The 19,512-nt window shown below is 45.8% G+C and overlaps 1 protein-coding gene across 2 annotated transcripts in view; it reads right to left on the bottom strand.

Moving 5' to 3' along the window:
- Positions 1-994: 994 nt before the first annotated feature.
- ZSWIM8 (zinc finger SWIM-type containing 8) overlaps positions 995-19,512 on the bottom strand; it is a 69,470-nt gene continuing 50,952 nt past the window's right edge. Inside the window, exons 16-26 of one of the 2 annotated variants that reach the window (XM_032191568.1) lie at positions 17,986-18,217; positions 17,090-17,242; positions 16,146-16,368; positions 15,661-15,950; positions 14,707-14,930; positions 13,930-14,412; positions 13,162-13,330; positions 10,674-10,847; positions 9,158-9,277; positions 8,015-8,193; positions 995-6,762 (exon numbers count right to left, since the gene is read on the bottom strand). In XM_032191568.1, the coding sequence (XP_032047459.1) occupies positions 6,559-6,762; positions 8,015-8,193; positions 9,158-9,277; positions 10,674-10,847; positions 13,162-13,330; positions 13,930-14,412; positions 14,707-14,930; positions 15,661-15,950; positions 16,146-16,368; positions 17,090-17,242; positions 17,986-18,217 (2,451 nt within the window). In that variant the 3' untranslated portion in view covers positions 995-6,558. The remainder of the gene's footprint in view (positions 6,763-8,014; positions 8,194-9,157; positions 9,278-10,673; positions 10,848-13,161; positions 13,331-13,929; positions 14,413-14,706; positions 14,931-15,660; positions 15,951-16,145; positions 16,369-17,089; positions 17,243-17,985; positions 18,218-19,512) is intronic. The other variant, XM_032191569.1, reaches the window with a different exon arrangement.

A 19,512-nucleotide genomic window follows, 5' to 3' on the forward strand; every position in this document is an offset into this window, starting at 1 on the left:
ATGTCGGGGTTGTTAAACTGGTGATGGTCCCTCAGTCAAGGCAGCAAGAGGCAGCTCTATATCCTCATTATTTATCCCTCCCTTCCCACTGATCACTTCATTTCTATGCTATGCTAGTTCTTTACTGCATACAGTAATGGAAAACAAATCACCTGCTGTGGCCAGATCCAGATGTAGGATGTTCTTATCTGATATAGCTGCTGAAGAGTCATTCCCAAAGCTGGTAACTTCCTCTTAGAGCACACTGCTGTAGAAGCATCCCATTTTCCAGCCATCCCTTCAAAGCTGTGGGAAGAGCCTCCCCCACATCTTAAAAGAAGCTCTTACAATAGCAGAAGGTCTAATTTCAAAAAGCCAACAGAAGTCTTTTCCAGTGAGATTCGCTGATTACTAGGTACTGACACAGTCACTTACCCTCACAACTCATTTTAACAGTGGAAGTAAGTACTAAATAAACCTTATCTTAACTCCCTGTTCAGTAAGGAAAATTTCATCGTAAGTAGTCAGCTTTCAAGACAAGGATAATGTTAATCACAGAACATTACCTGAAAATTGTTTTGTAATGTATTTTTTTTGTCTGATGCATAGGAAATTGAGCCATCAGAAAGGTCCGTGACTTTAAAAGAGTAGCAGGATAACATCACTTCAGAACTGGAAATGTGCATGGCAGGTGAGAATGGGCAAAACAAATGCTAAGAAAACTGTTTTTTTTTTTTTTTTTTAACCTTAGCAAAGAATGCTCAGCAACATTAAGTTGAAACTTTTACTCACTCACGACCTCTGGAATTCAATCAGAAAGATACTTGGTAATAGACTGCTTTTTATTCAGTACAGGAAACACAGGGCAATGCTGACAACTGGTATGAGCCTCCAATTAAAGAGTAAAAAGAACTTTTAAAGGTCCTGAAAGAATTTCTACGTAGGTAGCATGGCTCAATTCTACATACAATCTGATCCCTGAAAATTGCCTTTTTTTTTTTTTTTTTTTTTTTTTAAATTGATGACAGCACCACAAAGGCATAATAATCCTGGCAGAAGCCTACAGATACTGGAAGTCAGAAAGAAACAATGATCTGAAGTTACATTAATCTAACAAGCATCTTGAACAAATAAGCTGGTCCTGTTGCTTTTCAGTGGTCTCAAATGCACAGTTGACTAAGAGGCTCCTTTGGTTCCTTACTGGTCATTTTGCTGTAGCAATAACAACAGAGCAAGAAAATTAGTGACAAACTGACCTGAACGTGCCAAATGAAGCTGGTTGTTCATCCCTTTGCTGACTGACTGTGCATCTGTGAGTAGGCCACCAAGTCAGTGTAATCTAACAAACACAAGTGCTTCCAGCAGGCTGCCTCACGCTAGGAAGAAAAAAATCCATTCACTCAGTAGGCAACAGAGTGAGTAGTGGTACCGTCCCTCCGGTTATTTGGGCTTTAACTCTTGTTTGGTTCTGTCCCCCTGTTAGTAATGGCTTGTGGAATTAAAAAAAAAAAACAGTAAACATTTAGAGTTAAGTTTAAGAACTAACTCTTATCACTGAAAAGCACTTTACAAGTTGGTTTTGGTACAACAAAGTACACCTGACACTTTCATCTATAATACTGTTGTGGAATATGTACAAATAATTTATTAACCTCCTCAAACTACTGTTGACTGTAAAGAGTATTTGCCTTTCAAGACACAAGTCCTCCCCATTCTCATCCGTATCACTTTATTGACTTGTCTAGTCTCTCCAAAATGCTTGCAGACCATATATCCATAATTCTGACACTGCAAGAGCAGGCTGAAAACCAGCTTGTTTACTTTGCATTGGTAACAAAGGATCACAAATCAGACTGTTCTCAGAATTCTGTCTAGTCAAGTATTGGAAAAGGCGCATGTCAAGTTTTATAACAACATGTTGACACTAAGGCCTTGCACGATTTTTGCCCTTAAAGCCCCATCATTTCTAACAGCGATACACTCCTGGTTGACTGAAACAAGGTGAAGTAAAGCATGAAATCAAAGGAAATTATGAGGGACCATTCCACGGTCAAACTGCATGCCATCTACGTACACATACTATACACAATAGATTTTTAATGCATTACCCTTCTTATAGCTCACCATCCCCTTACAGCAATTGAGTAATTGTGCAGTGCAGACTGTACAGTATTAAGTAGCTATGCTATAACTGCAAACAGGCAACATTGAACAGAAAACAATTGCTTACAGAGCACAGACACTGTTACTGTACCAACAATTAACAATACGCAGCAGTGAAGTTACCTTGTGACAGCTCACAAGGCTTGCATTTGGCAGTTAGCCCTGAGAAAACGCTGTAATCGATCATAGGCTCAAACGGAAACCCTAGCACAGAATATCCCCAAACTGCACTTGCAGTTTTCACAGATTAATGACACTCCTTGACAGAAGCCTTGCCTACCTTGCCTCAAGTTCAAGTATCCTTAAAATAGGAACAAGAAGCAGAAAGGAGTTCAAAAATCCACATCTGAATTACGCTAGGGCATGAGAGGGAAGGTAGTAAACAAAAAAGGAACTACTTAAGACCCTCTTTCTTGTTATTTCACCATAATCACGTCATATGGTGCTCTAATTAGGGTACACAGAGTACATATCCCAAAGAGGAGTTAAGAAAGCATATAAAGAAACACACTTTTCAGCTGACTCTAGTCCTACCTGCTAGGCATGTCACATCATCAGATGACAGCTCCAACTCAGATTGTTCACTTGCTGTAAAGACACTGCGGGCCAAAGGCAAGCAATGTTCTGCTAACTCGGATTCCTGGAAAGGGCTTCCAAGGGAAAACGTTCACTGGCAAGAAAGATGGTTGAAGGTGAGTATGTCCTCCATGTTCCCCTACAGCGGGAAGGAGGCTCTCACGGAGCCTGGTGTACCTACCTGAGTCATACAGAAAAAAAGGCGTGTCTGTAGCAAGAGATGTGGACCAAGCACAACTTTATCCACTGTGTAAGAGCAAAACATCACACCATTCCTTCTTGAGGAGCCAAATAGCCCAAAGTCCAGCTGTAGTTATGGCACATTTACCAAGTCAATAAAGCCAAGATGTTACCCCCTAAAGACTCAGAAATTATGCAGGGATCAAATGATTAAGGTCTAGATCTGCTACTGTCCTAGATACAACTTTATTTTTAAGGACAAGACCACATACAGGTAAGGGGAAAAGACACTAAATGGATACTAACTTCTTCAGGGAAGGGGAGAGAAAAAGTATTTCCTATGGTCACATGAGAAAAATAAATCTGGCAAAGAAGAAAAAGTCATCATAAACAGAGGACAAAGGAAGACAGACAATCTAAAGACCTCATTCCGCCTACCTTCAAGGAATGGACCACAAATTAGACTTCAGCAAACAAGACATTAACCCACTGCGAGGTCACCTGTCACAGAATTTCATCCATCTTCACGTAAGTGGGGACAAATACCTGTCGCTATTAATGCTGACTAAATTCAGCATTTGTTGCCAAGCCTGAGAAGTAGCAGTAGCCAATCCCCCCCCCCCCCCCCAGAAAATAACAAAACAGCTTCTCAGCTACATAAAGGACATTTCTACACTGGAAGAACTCTAGAGTAGGCAGCTGCCTGGCAGATAGCCTAACCTGCACTGAGCACATGTGTTGCTGGTGAGGGTTTGAACCCTAGAGAACACGTACTCAACATGAAAAAACAATGGTTAACTGAAGTCAGAGGGAATTTGAGGTGGCTGTGACCTCTGCTCTTTCACAGGTTTTCTGCTGAAGTATCTTCAGAATTTCTGAGCCTAAGTACTTTCCCCACACCTGGAATAGTGACCAAGCTAACAAAATTGCACTGGGAATTAATTTTTCTAGCTTAATGGTAAATTAACAAATCTGGGGCCACCAGGGCTCACTTAATCTCATATAAGGGAAAGATTACTTCAAAAGTCTACCCACCACAAGGCAGGAAAAAGAAAACATCATCATCTCCTATCTCACTGTTTTCCTGTCTTTGCTCAGCTACATTTCCATAGGATACAGCTCAGAAACAACAAGATAAATAGCTCCAGAGACCCAGGGTGGAGTGTGTTCAGACAGATGTGACTAAATGAGAAGGCAGCATCGCCACACAGCTCCTCTTTCTCACAGCTGTATGTGAGTACTCTCTTTTTTCCTGAGAAAAGACTGGAAACTTCTGAAACTACTGACCTGTGGCTCATACCACTGAGCTGCTTGTTTGGTCGATGTCAGTCTGAGGTGAGATTCCCTGGCTCTTCCTGCATGGGCTCTGCAGCTGCTGGAAGACAACTCTGACAGGGTCTGTCAAATGGAAGCAGCGCAATTTCTGTATAAGGACTAGAGCAGGTAAAACAATCAAAGAGAAAGTTTTGAGCACAGTAGAAGAAAATGGGTATTGCTATTTCTTTTCTCTTACACACTTTATGAGGACTACACAAAAAGCGAGCAAGTATACTTCCCTATGTATTCCATTCTAACCTCACTGTAAGCAGCTCCACTGTATTTCCTCAAACCAAAGATACTGGTGACAATGTTCTCGTGCTCCTGATGTATTTTAATTGCAAGAGTCTGAAAACTTGCCTGTTCAGGGTCTAAGTGTAGTGGAAAGGAAAAGATTAGACTTTATTAGAAAACTCATTTTTTCTCCAAACTACTTTCCCAGTTCTGAACATACAAGAACCAGAGAAAGTGCTCCAGGAACCTCGACCTTCCAGAGATGGGGGTGTCTGTCCTTTCAAAAGCTTGGACTTTTGCTCAATAACAGACAACTCACAACCAACACAGAATTAGTTTGAAAAACACAAAATTTAACACATTCTTACAAGCATCAGCATTTAAAACTAGCATGTAACTAGACAGCAGAACACCTTATGGAGGTATACAAAGGGCTCTAAGGAGATATTTAAATAGTTGTACAATCAAAAGCACAACCTTGATTACTCTTGCTGGCCTGTGTAGTACAGGAAGAAAACCAAAGGAGCCTGTTCATCTGCTTTGCCCTATTTAGTTAGTTAACTTTCTTAAGAGCATCATTGAAAAGATCGCACAGGCATACATTTTTAGCTTGCAGAAACTAAAAGCTCCCTATTGCCATTGCTTAAATCCAAGTAAGAAGCAAAAATATATTACCAGTGAGACATTAAGATTCTTAACATCCATCAATTCTCTGATTACCAATTTAAAAAACCCTGAAATTTCTGTGCTTGTATGCTTACAGACGGCAGTAGCCTTTTAAATTTCCTTGGCACAAAAATAAAAGCTTTCTAAAATTAACTTTCTGCAACACTGTCCCTACTGCATCTCTGAGATAGTCCACCAAATACCTCTTAAAACTCACGGGAGCACACCACTAGTCCTTATCAATTACACCAAGTGCGAGCAGCTACTGTTTTGCATAAGGTTTTGGGAATACAGAGCTGCCGTCACCACACGGTATTGCTGCTGTCCACACTGGAAGAGGAACCCAGAGGCTGGCAGAAGAGTAGATGCTGCACGGGATGCCCCCAGCTCCGCTCACGCCCCTCACCACCCAGTCAGCACGTACCTCAGCCTCTGCAGAGACACGTCATTCTCAGAGCAGTACCAGGCAAGAAACTTTTGGCTCTGGCCACCTGCCTCGTGCTGGCTGCTATTTCCCAAGGCAAGACAGCTAGCTAGCAGCTCAGAGCTCCCACTGACACACAGCTGGCCAGTTCCATCGCTGTCAACATCACAGCAGAGAGAAGAGAGAGTCAGTCTAAGAAAACGAGTGTTTAATCAGGAAACGAGAAGAGACAAGGGATAAGAAACTGATTACAGGAGAGTAATACCCCAGCCAAAAGAAACACGATTGTACAACTCCGAACGACCAGGATCAAAACGTCCTAAGAGCCAGGAGTGCCCAGTGAGGGACACTCTTGAGAAAGAGCCTGAGCACTTCTGGCAGCCTCCAGGCAGCTCAGGGCAGTCTTGGACTTTGACTGCCCCAGCTCCAGCCTCTGCCAGCAGCAGCTGCTGCAGAAAGCTGCAGAGGTGGCCCCGGCCCTGCTACTCCAGTCTCAGCTTCTCTCAGCAGGAGGTGCTGAAAGGAATGGAGGGAGCACTGGCTGTGCACTGCAGTCCCAGCCTCTCCCAACAGGAGATGGTGTGTGGAGTAAGAGAAGCCCATACAAAAACAAAAAAAAAAGTTTACATATTTATAAATGCCAAAATAAATATTTAAGACAGACTCCCCCACCCCTCAAACACGTGCGTAATCACACTGCAAACTGCTCGCAGGACAGCCTCCAGGGGCTCAGGGAAAAAAGCAGTGACTACACCACAGGGCAGCCAGCTCGACTTCCTTCTCATTACCTGATGCCTCTGAAGCCTGCAGCCCACTGGGAAGGTGGAGGAAGAGCGAGCAAAGCAGAGCGCCAACACGCAACAGTGCTGGAGAGGAATGTTATGGTATAAATACATCAAATCAGTGGTTTCCAACAAGTTAAAACTAAAATAAAAAAGACACCAGAAGGAAGGATGGTGTAAATGGAACTACAACTATGCAGGGCAAAGGGTTGTGTGTCCGTGGAGCTCCGCCCGCTGTCATGGTGAGAAGGTGGTCATTTCCAGAGACACCCTTTGCCACAGCTCCTTTGTCTGCTTGCTGCGCTTTAGGTTCTGGAGAATATCATTAAACTGCATCATGCCCACGGGAGTCAGGCAGAAGGCGCTTCTGGCGCTGCGGATGGCATTCACAAAGTCATCGTAGTCAGCTGGAATGAGATGGATCAGCCGGTGATGGATGTACTGGATGGGAACAGGGAAAAAGCCTTAAGGTATTTGCTCACCACCCGCAAGCTGCTGACATTCTTAGCAGGACTCAAGAGCTCCAAAGGTGATACGTCACGCGCTCACGTTACCCTGCGAGAGGTCCCGAGACTCAGAGGCTCTGACAGAGAGGAGAGTTAGCTCAACAGACAGTAGTGTTGTATCTTACATCCTAATGTGGCCAAGGCAGCTGCTGACCTCAGAGTACCAAATGCACCACACAGCATCAGCAGGCACTCTCTTTCGTGAGCACCATTTGGTGGCGTAGTACAGAGCAAAAGGGCCAGCTAAAGCTCTGCTCCATTGCCCAGCAGCACCCAGCCCTCACACTGTTCATTCTGCAGGTTACATGTGGGGACCCGGCACAGTCACTGGACATCATCTGCACTGAGGGGTATGGCAAGAGTGAGGTTTGCACTAAGTTGCTACAGAATACCTCTAGGGCCAGCACTCTGTCGTCACCTGCTACTTCCATCAGTTTATCATCTCAGGCTCCAAAATTGCCAGTCCAGCCTTTGAGAAATCTGTTTCCCTAATGGAGCTCAGTAAAACAGCTCAAGTGAAGAAGCTGTCATTGCCAGAAATACCAGCCAGGTGATAGGACAGCTAACCAAACCTGGACAGCATGTCTACAGAACCACCCTTATGGTCACCTATTCAGAGAAGAGGGTGTATGGAGGGTGTCCTGTTTACACCGTTTTAAGGAACAGGCAGCTGGCTCATGGAAACACATTTATCCTAGTAAAAAACTTGTAAAACCTGAGCTATCTCATCTGTACTGGTAGGTGACCAAGCCACTTCCCCTATTAATGCCAACACTGGCACACCAGCCAGCCAGGGCTTTGTGATGTGGTGAAGACAGACTACAAAAGAGGAAAGAATAAAAAGGCTAGAAAGAGTTGGATAGGTGTCTTGAAAACATAGCAAGGAAAAAGTTAAAAGACCTGTGTAGCACTTGGAGTGAGAAAGAAAGAGGACAGGGAACATAAAACCACTCCATCCAGTGTGGTGAGTGGCTTTAGAAGAATCAGCAGTGTGGCCCTCTATATGCAGCCTCCACACAGGCAAGCTGTGCCCGCTGCAGTCCCTGCTGAGGGCGAGGCATGCATCAGGCAGTGCAGCAGCTCAGCTACCAGTAACCAAGGCCCCTTCCCCTCTCTGCACATGCACACACGGGCAGCTCCTGCAGGGCAGGCAGCTTTGCAGGGCAGGAAGACAGACCACAGATTACCTGCAAGTAGGCCTGCTGGCACCTCTGCACCAGCTGGTGGAAGGCTGGGGTGCGCAGGTGGTTGTGCACATGGGCAGGGTTGAGCCGCTGTAGAGCTTCCATGATGATCTCCTGCAGCACGAAAGGGCTCAGCACCCCTTTGGCTGCACCAACACAAAACTGATGCACGTAGTTTACACCTGCACAGGAAGGAGAGGTCAGAACAACGGTGTTAAGGTGAGAGACACTCAAAAAATCACGCACTTCCCAGCAAGAACCTGGACTTGGAACACCTTCTTCTCAGTGTAATGTATCCTCCCAGCAGGCTTAGGGAAGAGTCTAGCAAACTCATGGGGATAAGAGATTATTCTGATACATCCATCAGGTCTGAGTAGAGACCAAGTACCACTCAGTCACTGATATTCCCAGCTGACCTGTCTTTAAAAAGAGATATGAAAGAAAACTGGTGTGGCAAGGTAACTACAGAGAAAAGAATACACTGCACCTCCTCCTATCTCTTCCAGCCTCCCATCTAGGAAGCACCTGCAGCACCAGCACCCAAGTCTTGTGGATGCTGGAAGGAGATTCAAGCTTCCCCACTGCTGTCTGCAGTGGAGCTCCCTTGCAGCAGCAGCAGCAGTCATGCCACTAAGCAGGCTGTTTGTAGAGTTGCTTTTAAGTTCTTAATGCTGATGAAAGAATTAAGAACATAAGAAGGAAAAAAAAAAAAAGATCCAAGATAAAAGTGTAAGTAAAACAAATCCCCCCAAAAAAGGAAAAGAAAACCCAAATGTTTGGTGGGTTAAGCATCTACTCCTATAAAAGGTCTTCACAGAAGGCATAAATGCACACAAAGAAGAAAAGAATACCTCTGAGAGAGTGGAAAGGGAAAAGAAAAGGTTATTGTTACAGAATTGAAGTTCTGAGCCCTGTCCAACCCCACGCATCCAGTGCCTCAAAATTCAATAGCAAGCCTACAGAACCCAAAAAAGGGAAGACTGTCTGGGTGAAAGAGCAGCAGGGGTCTTCTGAAACCCTCAGAAATGGAATCAGACAGCAGGCTCACCCAGTCTTTGAAGTTGCACTCTTAGGAGAGCTTTTTTCCCCCCCATGGTCCAAATCCCAAGAAGTGGATTTCTGCTGAAGTACTGCTCTGAGCCTTACCTAACTTTGCAGCTAACCCAAGGAGCCATTTTACATCCTCCGTGTAGGGTGGGCTGCGGGAGAAGTTGTTGGGATGGTCGTTGTGAGCTCTTCGGCCAAGCATCTCCAGAGCCAGCATCCCTGTGAGAGAGGGGCAGCCAGAGTCAAGCAGCACTTCTGCCCTGTAAGACTTAGTCTAGCACTTCACTCACTGCAACACCACCTCATTGGCCTGCCCTTCTCCAGCATAAAATTCCCTGGCTGCAAAAAGTCCACAGAGAAACAGAAGGCCCATCTTGGAGACTGTCACCAAAGGAAGCAGCTGGGTCTGCTCCAGGCTGGGAACGTGCACAGCCATCACAGCTCACAAAGCTGCCAAGAGACGCTCCACTGGGATCTACGGCAGGGTCCAGCCCCAAAGGCTGCACTACAAAAGTTGTCCGGAGAACAACAGATTTGCTCCAAGTTTTGCAACAAAGAGGCTACTCAAATCAAACTACTTAGCTGCAAAGACAACAGGCCAACAGGGAGCTGCAGTAGCGTCAATCTGCAAACTTTTCACTCATTCTGTTACAGTTCCTCACACAAACTCTCCCATTTAAACAGCTGTAAAATATAATGCAAATGCCTGTCTTGATCTTCCAGATCCTCTTCCCCCATCCCCTATTCTGTTACTTGGGCTATTAAATGCCTTTCATGGCTTACTACTTACCGCTATGATGCTTCCCATGACATCTGCACCCCTTTCTTACTCAGACTTCCTTCTGACTCAGTACTTCCTTCTCTAGCTTTCAAAAAAAACTCAGGCAACATCCAGGCAGTTTTTCTTCCATTTTCTTGCTGTTTCACTTCTTTTGCTGTCCTGTGCTGGCTTTGCTTATCCTAGGAGGTTTCCTCCTCCCTCCCCAAGTACCTGCTGGGTTGGACTGTGACCGTATCTGAGTAGCTCCCTGCAGTCTACGCTCAATGACAAACCCCACGACTGACTGACAGCCCTGTACCAGCGGCACTGTAAGGCAGAGACAGTTTCCTCACAACCAGTGTGGCTGGGGAAGGAACACCATTACATCCCCACGCTCCGTGTCAGTCTTCAACAACCGAGTTGGAGAGGCACAGGTCACATCCCCCTGTGCCTCTGAAGACTCAACTGGTGTTAAGCTAGAGGTGTGCCTGCACCATCTGTGAGCAGCAGGAACTGAACTCCACTGTTTCACACAGTCACAGCTTCCACAACCACATCCTCAGAATGCCCTCCAGACTCCTTTAGAACACACCAGCTGAGAGGCAAGACTCTTCCCCATTCTAACCCACTGAGCTTTCTCTTCTACTCTCATAGATCTCAGCAGCAACTTTTCAACCTTCATAGCACAGGAGGAAGGATCGCTATGCCTCCCTTATAAACTGGCTTTCCCCAGGTAGCTAGGATGCCATCGCCCCCAACAGGTGCAGTAGCGAATTACCAAACAAGAGTGAAAACCTGCAGCCCTGCCCTGAATCCCTCTGACGGGGCCATAGAAACCCACTTGGCCATCCTTACCAACTCGGTATGCGGAGTGGAGGTAGTGCAGACCCTGGGGGCTCACAGGCTGACTGTGCTGCTCATCCTCGGCAGGAAAACCCCCTGTAACAAGGGAGTTGGGCTGTGAGGACAGAGTTGTCAAGGAAGCCCCCTGAATCGCTGGGAACGTTGATCCTGCATGGACACTTCCTACTGAAGAGAGCAAAACAGCAGCATTAGGACCCACCACCAAGCCTAGGAGAAGGTTTACTTGGGCCGTCATCTCCCTCAACTGACCGCCCCCTGCCAACGTACTGTTCTGTTCCCCTAAACAGAACAATACAGCAACCAAAAACCACAGACTTAAAACTGAAATACAAGGGGCTAAGAATATCTCTGTTTTATTTGCAAGCAGGGCCTGAAGGGGGTCAATTTACACACTTGCCCATCTCTTCTGCAATATACCATGGACGTGCATATCATCCATGTTTTACATGTAAATAGAGGTATTGACTCCGAGGCCTTTGCTATTACTAAATGATGTCTGGTTCTGATTTCTTGTCTACGGAAACACACATGTGCACATCTACATCTGATGTGAAACTGCTGAGGAAAATCCCTGAGCCAGAACAGTATTAAGTCTCTCAAAGAAAGTCTAACATTGCAAAGTTCTTCCACTCCTGTTTAAGTCAGCTATGACTCCATCCAGATACTATGTGGGAAGAACGTTACTGGAGGCTAGCTTCCAATCAAGCCTTGTAAAGAACAGCTGTTGAATACACTGGCAGCAGTTATCTACAGTAAAAACTGCAAGGAAACTTGAGAAGGTTCTGTCACGTTCAGACACTGAACTAATATGGGCAAATTCAAGGGAAATCACAGGAAAACCCATTACACATTGTACTACACAAGCTTGTACAGACAGCAGCTAACGCTGAGCCAGTAAGCTGTATTCTGACAAGGGACTCGAGTTAATCTTTCTCTCTCAAGAAAGGCATAGAGAAGGAAAAACAAGGTTTTCTTGAGCATTTCAGAGCAGAGATGCCATTAGGTGGGTGCACATTGCCACTTGTATTTCACAGGTTCTCTGTGGTGCTACTACACCATGCTTGGGCAATGCTCCAAATTCTGATTTCTCTCTTCCCCTGACCCCTCCAACATTTTTTTTTTTAATGTTTACTAGTGAACAGCTGAATAACTGAGAACAATGTGCCTCCCAGGACAGATCTGTCTGACCTCCTCAGCCAAGCAGACACACAGTGCCAAACAATCCACAAAGTGGGGCAAAATCCACGCTGCATTTGACATCTGGCCGAGGAGAAAAACCCACAAGAATGAGCTAAGCTGAACTGTTGCCAGAGCCTGAGCGTCACCATGTGCCTGTGTACTCCAGGAACAGCAAAACCGTATTTTAAGAACTGAAAACAAGTTTCTGAAAACCATAAACAATGGCAAGTGGGAAGGGTGGGGTTGTTTTATTCTTTTGTTAGTGTAAGTGCTCTAGGATTAGTTAACACTTCTAGAAGATTCATAACTCTTACAGAAATGGCTTCTCATTGCTAAGAGTCACAGCATCAGCCTAGGACTAAGGCTGTCAGCAAAAGATACTCTTTATATATGAGGCCTTCAGGACTCTTGTATTTCCTTTTGCGGTGTCTTTTGGCATTGAAATTAAAGATAGCACACTTAAAGATAACTGAAAAGGAATCCCCTTTCTCCTGATAATCTGGATATGAAGGAGGCCAGCACATCTCTTAAGTGTTTTCCCACATGCCAAGTTTCCAGAACCTAGTGAGTTGCAACACACTGATAGATAAGCAAATTCACGAACAGACACATCATAGCCACTGCAGTTAGGGCATAACAGAGCCTGGGTCCAACCACAACTTGCTAGTGCAGAACCCTGTGGCAATGAGAACATGTCCACAACTCAGTCAACATCTGCTGTTCCAGTGCTGCTCACTGCCTGACGATCTCCACCACCACTCAAGCCCCAACACAACGTGTGAGCAGTCGTTCAGACTGCCATTGCCATGACTGCCAAAACATCTGTCCTCTCTACAGAGGTTCCACGCTTCAGGTACTGGCTGCCTCAAATTCCTCAGGGCATGAAAGACACCTATTAATGCTACTGCCTGTTCATCTGACCCAAAGGAACCACTGCTCAAGATCATCTATGTTCACCTTGTCTTGAGGAGAGGCTGCTGAGGGGGAAAAAAATAACGAAGAGGGCTAAAGTTCTAGCAAGTTAGAGGTCAGAAGGGCCAGGACATCTCCAAACAGAGAGCTCAGTACTGGAAATGTATCTACACAGCAATTAAAGCTCCACTAGCTGAATCAGGCCCCATAATGAACCAGCAGCCCTGAGCATGCGCATCTTTAGGCTGGGGTGGATTTGTTCAGAACTTCTCAGAGCAATAACTCTGGTCCCAACCAACCGATGTTGGTGAGGAGCAGGACGTGGCTGGGGTACAGCTGTGAGGCTGTACCTCCTATGCTACGCCCAGCCCAGGGCTGTAACACTTACTCGCTACATTGGAAGACAGTGACAGTCCCGTCTCGCTGTGATAGGGATGCACCGCAATCTGCGTCATGGATGGGACTGGCACACCAGGGAATGACACTGCTGTAGCTGCCAGTGATGGCGTTGTTACTGAGTAAGGGTACTGAGCTCCTATGAACGCTGGATGGACACCCTAAAAAAGAAGACGAGCAACAGTCATGTCTACTCTATTTGACCATTTATAAGTTCAAAACATGATGTCCCCACACAAAACCCAGAGCATGGGAAATCCAATCGTACAAAGAGGAGGAAGCTCAGTAAGCAGCACAGTAACTAACTTGCACCACATGACTATTACATCTGCTTGCTCTTCCTCCATTTAAATCTAATCTTTCCACAAACACATTCCAAGAACTTTCAAAAATAGGCAGAGGTTAAAATAACTTTTGTTAATTTTCCCTCTGTAGTTTCTATGTAGTGTCAAGATGACAAACTTTCTGTCAAGTGCCTTGCATATTCTAAGAAACTATAGGGCAATTAAAATTAAAAACTAGTGATATGTTATCTTTTGCTTTTTCCTGAGACATTACACACGCCCACAGAAGGCTCCTTATCACCTCAAAAGCCCAGCTGGGAAGTCTAAGTAGGTATCACAAATCAGCAAGTAAGTGAGCACAGAAGCCAGATCTCAAGCCACAGCAGGTCCTACCCCACACTCTCCCCAGCCACAGACACTTCTGGCAGCAGTCACACAAAATTACTGTAAATAAACAAGCTACAGACAAAACTCACCTGCGGGTATGCTGAGCCAGGCACTGGGAAGACAGCTGGACGCGGCATGTGCTGGATAGTGTGTCCGATATACTGGGGATTACAGGGAATGTGAGTCTGAAGGGTGGTGTAGGGGTGGAGGCCCTGCGTGTGTGTGTGCGCCATCGCCGGCCCTGCCATTGTGTGCTGCTGGTACATGGTTGACCCCACAGAGATCACTGGCATGACCGTTGCTGCTGCAGTCACTGCAGCTGCTACTGTTACAGTGGTCGGCTCAGTGGTCACCCGGTTGTCTGTCAACCCTCGCGTTGTTTCGGAGGCAGCCCGCGCACCGCTGGCGCTGCAGCCCGTGGCGCCTTCTCTCTGGGCCGGGGTCCCACCGACAGTCTGTTCATACAGCCAGTACCACTGGTGCGCTACTTCAAAGAGGACTTCCGGGTACACGCCACCTCCCTTCGCTGCCTCTTCTACTGCCATGCAGGCCTTCTCCAGCATCAGATTGTCCTGAGGGTGGTGAGAAAAAAGCAAAACCAGAGGTGAAGTGAAGAATGCAAACCCAGAAACAGAGGACAAAACTACAAGCAGAGAGAAGTACAAGGCACTCTAAAATGACTGATGCTAAGGGGAGCAGCTAGATCACAACTATGCAGCAGAATAACCTCAGCTATTTATTAAGACAAACCCACAGAAATAAGACTAGGGCTATCCGGTAGCAGAGAGGGGCCAAGCCCCCAAGCAACAGTACGTCCCTGATGCTGGCAGTCAGCTTGTGCTAGGCGGCCCCGACGCGATGCTCACCTGTTCCTTGCACTGCACCAGAGCCCTCTGGATCTCATTTGGGTTCAGGGCGTGGGCGTGGGGCAGGCAGCTGAGCGCCAGTTCAGCAGCCGCCCGCACCATGTTGGAGTCTCTGGCCCGCGAGGCTCTGTCTGCCAACGATGCCACCTCCGGGGGGGTCAGATGTCCGTCCCAACACTCCACCAAGATGTTCAAGGCTGCGCTACCAATCTCCATAGCCTGCCCTAAGAGTACAAGAGAAGACTCTTACACTACTGACCGTACCCAACAAAATTCCTGCCAGCTCTCCCTCAAAAGGAGATGCACTCATTACTTCCTTCAGTAGCAGCAACAGAGCCCAGTCACTCTTCTCACACTTCAAGTCAAATGTAGGCTCTTCCTCCCAAAACGCAGGGCAGGGAAGCGCTCTTGATAAGCCAGCAGAGAGTGAAGGTGCCATAATCAAAGTTAAGCTAAAGATGCATTTCAAACAGTGAGAGGAACTTGCTACAGTTGATTTTAGTACCCAGAAACCACAGCCTGGACTGTTGCTCTATTTCTGTCATGTCAGGAAAACATGAATTTTCAAAGGTGTGTTTTTCAGGCTCTGGAAACCATGTGGGTAGAAAGCAGGCAGTAGGTCTGGGTACAAACAGGGAGGAGGAAAGTGAAATGCTGAACACAGCCAAAGAGCACATCCAAACTTGACAAATATCTTTCTCTTTGGCAGACCCCCAAAGGATAGGTTAAAACCAGTCTGTGTACCTCCCTTTCCAAAAACCTTCTGCGAAAGGTCTATGGCTCGGAGGACTGAAGCAAAACACTGTAATTCACTGGTGCTCAGCTTGTGCTGCCAGCCATGCCAGCGGCTTACACAACTCCCATAGCACATCATCATCATCACATTTGGGAAGAAGCTCGTCCCCCACCCTTTCCTGCCCAAAAGCAAGCTTCCCGATGAAGTTCTGCTGTAACCTGTGATCCAGGAGACGTGGGAGGAGTAAGTTCGAGAAAGCCAGTTGGGGGACACGAAGTTGTGCAGCCCTAGTGCATACAGCCCGATCTCAAAGGCGCAGAGGTGAAGGTTGCGGTGTGGTCCCTGGTGCCCACCACTGGAGGAAGGGTGGGTGAAGATGGAGGTACTGCTGTTTCCACCAGCTTTGATGAGGACTGTCTTGGCCAATTCAAAGTAGAAGTGAGCAGCTGCCTCTGACGGCTGGTTTGGAACATGAGGAGCATGGCTCTCCAGCCGCCTCCCTTTATACCTGGGGGAAAGGCACAGAGGAAACTTTCAGATAGCAACAATATTCCAAGTTCACTAACTTGGGTGCTGAGTTCCTATTTTAGGGTCCAGAGGAGACAAAGCAAACTCTCCCAAGGAATTACTTCCTGATGCACACACGCCAGCTCCCTAAAATCAGGCCTAGAGGCTGATTCTGTGCAGTGACACCACTCATTACCTGCCAACTTCCACAGTCTTTGCACGGGCTCCCCCACTGGCTCTCCTACTGCCACTGGAAGAGGAAGATCCCAGCGAATCACTCGAAGAACTGCTGATGCTGTCACTGTCCTGTCCTCTGCCCCACGATGTTGTTGCCCACCCCCCACGTAGTGGTCGCCGACTGAGCGTTGGAGAACTGTCGGAGGTGGTTTCAGGAGCGCTGCTGTCAATGCTAGCCATGCCTACAACGCCAGAACAAACACAGTACAGTCAGCAGGTAAACTTCTACCCACGTCACCTACAGTCCCAACTAAGATCAGTCATGTCAGCAAGCATTTAACTTTGCAAACTAAAAGAGATGAAATCAGCCAGTTTGGCCACAGATAGCACTGACGTTTTACAGTTCTTGGACTAAAAAGCAGAACAGTCCAAGAACAATGTGTTTATTTCCTCCTTCGCATCGTCCCAGCCCCTCACTCCATCTGCCAAGCTTTATGGCAGAGTATAACAACAAGAAACAAATATACATACAAAGTTAGGTTCTATAGGTACCCTGCTGCAGAATTTATACAAAGATTTTTCATATCCTCTAGCCTCTAACTTACACCCTTCTGAAGAGGAGTGTGAGAGGCAGCAACTCCTCTGAATTTGTTTCTGTACACAGGAGGACAGTGCTCTGCTCCCAGAGCCCAACAAACATTCTGTTCCAGATACCTAATCTATCACCCGGAACACAGCTGCTGTGGGAAAAGTATGCACATGGTAAACTGCAATTCAGAAGAAGGTGGGGAGGTAATCTATGGATCAAAACCTGTTCTGCCGTACCAAACATCTCAGAGACAATCAACTGCTCCAGTAGTACATGAAAGGCTGAAAAGTGGAATGAAGGAACAAGGGAACAACTGAAACCCCAGAGCAATGCCTAGCACAGCACTAGATGCTGTACGAATTGTCAGTTCCTACCTGTGTGTTTCTTCTTCTGTCTAACAGGTGAACCCCAGCATCTCCCGTTGTATCCACCTCGGTTTCCAAGGGCCAGACGACTGGGCACCTTTCCCTCTTGCTTCAGGACAGCAGACTCACCAGCTGGCTCACAGGGGGGCCTCTGAGAGCTCTCTGCATAAACAGGACAGTGACATGGTAAACATTATGGTTTGTTTCTACATCTCTAAAACCAGATGTGGTCACTTCAGAAGTATAAATATGAAAAGATGTAATGCATTTTTAAAATGAGTGGTACTTATGAGTAGGATTATCTCAATTTTCTTTCTTTATTAAGCATTTCATCAGATACCAGGCCAAGAACACTTAAGCTTAACTCAAGATTTGGAAAATTTGCTGCAACTGTGTACGAAGTTTTACAAGAAAAAAACTTTGCTCCAGCAACCCTAACCTTATTGCATTTATTCTCAGTCATAACTGATCTTTTTGGGAACAGTTAAGAGAGCATCCACTTTCCAACAGATGTAATGCTTGCCAACGAAGAGCAAGCACAGATGGAAGAAAATCACACCCCATTTATCTCTAATGACCTTCAGCAATCTTAGTTATTTATCTTGCACGAAGGCACCTGACTCAGTATGTGACTTTTTGAACACTGCACCTCTGATACAAACCTAAAAGATGGAAACACGGTAGTTTCATGGTAACTGGCTAACACAGCTGGGTCAAGATAGGAAAGCCTGAAAATTAGCTTGAATTTCTACATGAGTACAGAAATGGATTCAGCTAAACAACAGAGGAATGACCGTCTAGTAACTACCAAGCAGCCAGATGGTAATATAAAGTACATAAAGTCACTCTGACTACTTCTTAATACAGACAAGAACATAGCATAGCCCTTATAAATCACATCTTACCCTGTGCACTCTTCTCCACGAAGTTCTCAGGACTGCTCTGGACTGCTGGGCTTACACCAGGTTGCTGAGTGACAGAAGTCCCTGGAAGCTGCTGGATAGCTGCAGTGGACTGGGCTGCGTGTTTGGAAGGAGATTTCTGATTTGCTACTGTAGGCTTGCTGGAGGAGTAGAAGGAACTCAGAGTCTGTGGCTTGTGAGTCTGACTCTCTCTGTCCAGGAGTTTGTCTAAAATCTTTAACAGCAAGGAAAAAACAAAGAAGAGCTTTCCAGGCAGGTAAGAGAACAGGCATTACACTACAAAACAGTGGCAAAGTTTCAAACCAACTTCCTGGTGGACAACAAACTCCATTTGGTTGGAGAAAAATGACTCCTGCTTTCAAGAGAATAAACATCTTCTTGTACTAAACATCACCTATGCACAGTTGACAGCCATGTGGCCTGCACTGCTGAGGAAGCAATGCTTCATTTGTACTCAGTATTATCCCCCTTTTCACTTCAAAAAGCCATTGGCTTTATTTGGAAAGCATCCAAAACTCACAATACAGAAGTAATTCTGGCACATCAAGGACAGAACAGAGGACTCTATATTTAGTGCCAGTCATCATACGTTCTTGTTTAAGTCACTAAAATTCTGTGCTCATCATCCAAAAAACCCCATCATACCATTACTGAGGAACTGGCAAAGCCTTTTTAGATTTTCAGACACTAGAGAAATTGTCTTCCACTAATCTACAGTAACACTTTCTTATCCTTATTAATTACAGAATTGGGGAACAAGGCATGACCACGTATTTTAGGCTTGTCCGTTTCTACTGTTCACTTTCTACATGAAATGAACACCATGAGTGTGACAGAGCACTTATTTTTAATATTTAATATCACAGTCTCCCTGTTATTCACTATAGCAGAGAAGACTAGCAAAAGAGCTTCTCCTTTAGGAGACAGAAAAACATTAATCATATTCTTGCCAGGTAGAAGTGCTTCTGAGTATAAAATATTAAAAAAAAATAATCCTGAAGCTTCAGCAGTTTTTGGTATTTTTGTTTTCCCTTTGGGGCATGGGGTGGGGAGGAGGGGCAGAACGGTACTCTCTCTTGTATGGAAAATGAAGGCACAGGTGGATTGAACTTGTAAATAGAAGAGGTGAGAGATTAACATAAACAAAGGTTTTGCTAGATACACTGTTCAGCAAGGCAACATCCCTGCAGCAAAACAGAATCAATCCCCATACAACACACAGAGTACGCATGGAAAGCCCCTGGGACAAAGGACTTGTTTAGCAGGTAAGTGAAAGCGTTAAATACAGTCAGAAAGCATCCCTCAGCTGGAGCTTAAGACACCTTTGGTAAGAGTGCCTCTTCCAGGCCAATGTGCACTGTGCAGTCAGATTTTGCATCAGTGAGACAAGAGAAACACAACGCGGCTTGTAAATCATCAGTACATGACATAGCGACTTATGCTCCCTGGAAAACTCTGAAATCCATCAAAACCCAAACACGGTTTGCTTTGCACCTCCCTCTCCCCTTT

The sequence above is a fragment of the Aythya fuligula genome, chromosome 7 (genome assembly GCF_009819795.1).
Source record: "Aythya fuligula isolate bAytFul2 chromosome 7, bAytFul2.pri, whole genome shotgun sequence".
Classification (NCBI taxonomy): domain Eukaryota; kingdom Metazoa; phylum Chordata; class Aves; order Anseriformes; family Anatidae; genus Aythya; species Aythya fuligula.